This window comes from Panicum virgatum, chromosome 6N, assembly GCF_016808335.1.
Source record: "Panicum virgatum strain AP13 chromosome 6N, P.virgatum_v5, whole genome shotgun sequence".
In the NCBI taxonomy this organism is placed as follows: domain Eukaryota; kingdom Viridiplantae; phylum Streptophyta; class Magnoliopsida; order Poales; family Poaceae; genus Panicum; species Panicum virgatum.
Window position 1 is genome coordinate 8,552,837 of NC_053150.1, and position 3,298 is coordinate 8,556,134.

Below are 3,298 nucleotides of genomic sequence, written 5' to 3' on the forward strand. Positions count from 1 at the left end.
ATGCAAGGATTATATTAACAGGCCATGGCTGTCTGAACCATAGTCACAAAGTTCCTGGGTCGACCGGGTCGAGGAACGGGGGGTCGAGGGTCGTCACTTTATAAAATTGTGGTACGAAGGGGGTATACCTCTGTGGAACGATAAATTATTATGTGAAACGTGACCCTGATTCATCCGCGTCGATATTTTTGGGTCGATGCGTCTTTAAAAAGACAAAAACTATATATGTGCTACTAATGAAGAAACTAATTTGCACAACCATATAAGAAATGTATAAAAAGAGTACATTTAGACCATAGTACACATACTCGGCTCATTATCTAACAAAAACCACACCCTTAACCTTCTTATCCCAATTAAATCTGCTAGTAATGGGGCTGCGACCCCTCTCAAACCGGGACGCGATCCAATTTTGAATGGGACACTGACCCTCTTTGACCCCGACCCTCGAATCGGAACGGCGTTCCCGGGTCGTGGGACGAGGCATCGACCCCTAATCCTGTGACTATGGACTCTGAACTCTGAATGATGGAGGCCAACTTGTGAACCCTATCCATTCTTTGGCGGGATGCGGCAGTGACTAGGCGGCGCCTGGAGGCCAACTTGTGAACCCTATCCATTCTTTGGCGGGATGCGGCAGTGACTAGGCGGCGCCTGGCACCGGATTGCGAAGGATGGGGCGGAGCAGGAGCCTGGCTTTCCGGTGCGCGGTGATGCCGAACGCCTCGGTCATGTCGAGCGCGGCGGCGCCGGGCGCCTCCCAGTCGAAGTGGAAGAGGAGGCTGGCGAGCGCGAGCTCCATGTTGGCGTTCGCAAATCCCAGGCCAGGGCACATCCTCCGCCCGGACCCGAACGGCAGGAGCTCGAAGTCGGTGCCCTTGAAGTCCGCCGCGCCGGCAGCCTCGAACCGTTCCGGCCGGAACGCGTCGGGGTCCCCCGGCCAGTAGCGCTCGTCGCGGCCCAGCGCCCAGGCGTTCACCATCACCGTGATGCCCTGCGGCACGTCGTAGCCCAGCACGCGGCAGGGTTCCTGGCACGCCTGCGGGATCAGGAACGGCAGCGGCGTGTGCAGCCGGAGCGTCTCCCGGATGACGAGGGGCAGGTACCGGAGATCCGCCTCCGCGAGCTTGTCCTCCCGCACCGACCCGTGCGCGGCGAAGGCGCGTCGCACCTCCGCCGTCGCCCGCTCCATGACCTTCGGGTTCTGGACGAGCTCCGCCATGGCCCACTCCAGCGTCGGCGCTGTCGTCTCGCTGCCGGCAAAGATGTCCTGCAAGCAATCATACGGAGTATCGATCACTAACTGATCGGTACAGAGCTAATGGATCGCATTGATGAGTTGAAGGTTGCTTACAGTGATGGCGACTTTGATGACGTCCGTGTCGAGGGGGATCGGCAGCTCACCATCCTGCTGCACCTTGAGCAGCACGTCGAGGAGGTCTTCGACATCGCCGCCGCCGCCGCTGCGCATCCTCTCCAGGTGCTCCTCGATGATGCGGTCGAGGATCCCGAAGGAGGTGTCAAGGATCTCCTCGCAGCGGCGCACGGCGCCGCTGAGCCGGCCGACGATCCGGGAGGACGGCCACAGGTCGGCCGCGTTGAACCCGGCCGCGAGCACGATGGCGCGGTCGAGCACGTGCTGGAAGGCCTCGCGGTCCTTGAACCGGTCGCCCATCGCGGCGCGCATCGTGATGTCCGTGATGAGCGTGGACAGCTGCTCGCGCATGTCCGCGGGGCGGGAGCGCGACGCCGCGGCGGCGCACGCGCGCAGCATGGCGGCGACCTCCTCCTCGCGGACGGCGCGGAAGGAGAGGACGCGGCGCGCGCTGAGGAGCTTGTTGATGGTGATCCGGCGGAGCTGCCGCCAGTGGGCCCCGTAGGGCGCCATGATGATGCCCCGGCCGCCGTTGGTGAGCGCCCGCATGGTGGGGCTCAGCGGCCGCGTCGCGAACACCGCGTCGTGCGTCCTCATCACCTCCCGCGCCGCCTCCCGGGACGACACCACCAGCGTGGGCACCTCGCCGATCCGGAGCAGCATGAGCGGCCCGTGGCACCGCGCGAGGTCGCGCATCGCGTGGTGCGGGAGCTTGCCGACCATGTGGTGCAGGCTGCCGATGATCGGCAGCTGCCATGGCCCGGGCGGCAGCCGCAGACCTTGCTCGAGCGCCATCGCGGAGCGCCGGCGCTTGGCGAGCATGGCGAGCAGGGAGACGAGAGCCAGTCCGAGGTAGATGAGGTAGTGCTGGTCTGCCATTGGTGCTGCTCCCAATGCAAGCTCCTGGTGACTGGTGTGGCTTTGCCAGTAAGCTGGTTGTTACTTAAGTAGCCGCGCACTGAGTGTTCCTCCGTGACCTAAAATATTGGTGATTGATTGGCCTTGTGGTTAAGGCTAAAGCATCTCTAATAAACAACTCCGTTAAGGTGTCATTAGAGGAGGTGCTTTTGAGGCCTGCTAACATCGAAAGCAACGATCGATTTCCATGAGGTTTCCACGGTCGTCGTTTGCAGGGGCCATTTTTTTTTCTTCCCACGCACACGCCGACTCTTTCGGCCCCGTGGAAGCGCAACCGCGCCATCTATTATTCCACCGGACCCACCACGCTACTAATCCTTGGTTACCCAGCACGCGGCCCGGCTCTTTAATCACCGTACATAATTTATATAAAAAATTTATACACAAACATTATAGTAGAAAATTATAAAACACATTTATATGACGTGAATTATGCAATATAAATTTTTGCTGGAATAATTAATTTGTGCAGCAGGTTTCACGTGGTGGTAAGGTCGATGGTTGGAAGCGTTGCGAGCGGTTGACGGCAGAATTAGATTTCTTGTAAGCTGGTTGGGCCGTGTTTAGATGTTTAGGCCAAAATTTTTTGGCATGGAATCTTACAAATTTGAAGTACTAAATGATGTCTATTTACTAAACCTTTTGCACCAGATGGGTTGTAAATTGCGTGACGAATCTAATGATGGTAATTAATTCATAATTAGCGGATGGTTACTGTAGCATCGCTATTGCAAATTTTGGATTAGGTAGGCTCATTAGATTCGCTCGTGATTTACAGCCCATCCGTGCAAAATTTTTTATAAATAGACTTCATTTAGTACTCCATGCATGTGTCTAAATATTTGATGTGATGTTTTTGGGTGTAAAAATTTTGGATCTAAACACACCCTATGGGTAGCCGCGCGCTGAGTGTTGCTCCGTAATTGAAAATAATAAGCACCGACGCTAAGGGCTCGTTTGGCATAGCTGTGTGAAGTGTTTCGTGGGCAGCTTCAGTCGAAGCTG

The 3,298-nt window shown here is 56.7% G+C and overlaps 1 protein-coding gene across 2 annotated transcripts; it reads right to left on the minus strand.

Annotated features, from left to right (window-relative positions):
• Nucleotides 1-241: 241 nt before the first annotated feature.
• On the minus strand, nucleotides 242-2,301 carry LOC120680116 (dolabradiene monooxygenase-like). 2 transcript variants are annotated; one of them, XM_039961742.1, is made up of 3 exons: nucleotides 1,355-2,301; nucleotides 655-1,270; nucleotides 250-591 (listed from the first exon to the last, which is right to left on the minus strand). In XM_039961742.1, exons 1-3 carry the CDS (start codon nucleotides 2,252-2,254, stop codon nucleotides 581-583), a joined length of 1,527 nt encoding a protein of 508 aa, XP_039817676.1. In that variant the 5' UTR covers nucleotides 2,255-2,301; the 3' UTR covers nucleotides 250-580. The 2 variants fall into 2 exon arrangements, with proteins under 2 accessions (XP_039817675.1, XP_039817676.1); XM_039961741.1 differs by having other exon boundaries at nucleotides 242-1,270.
• Between the last annotated feature and the right edge of the window lie 997 nt (nucleotides 2,302-3,298).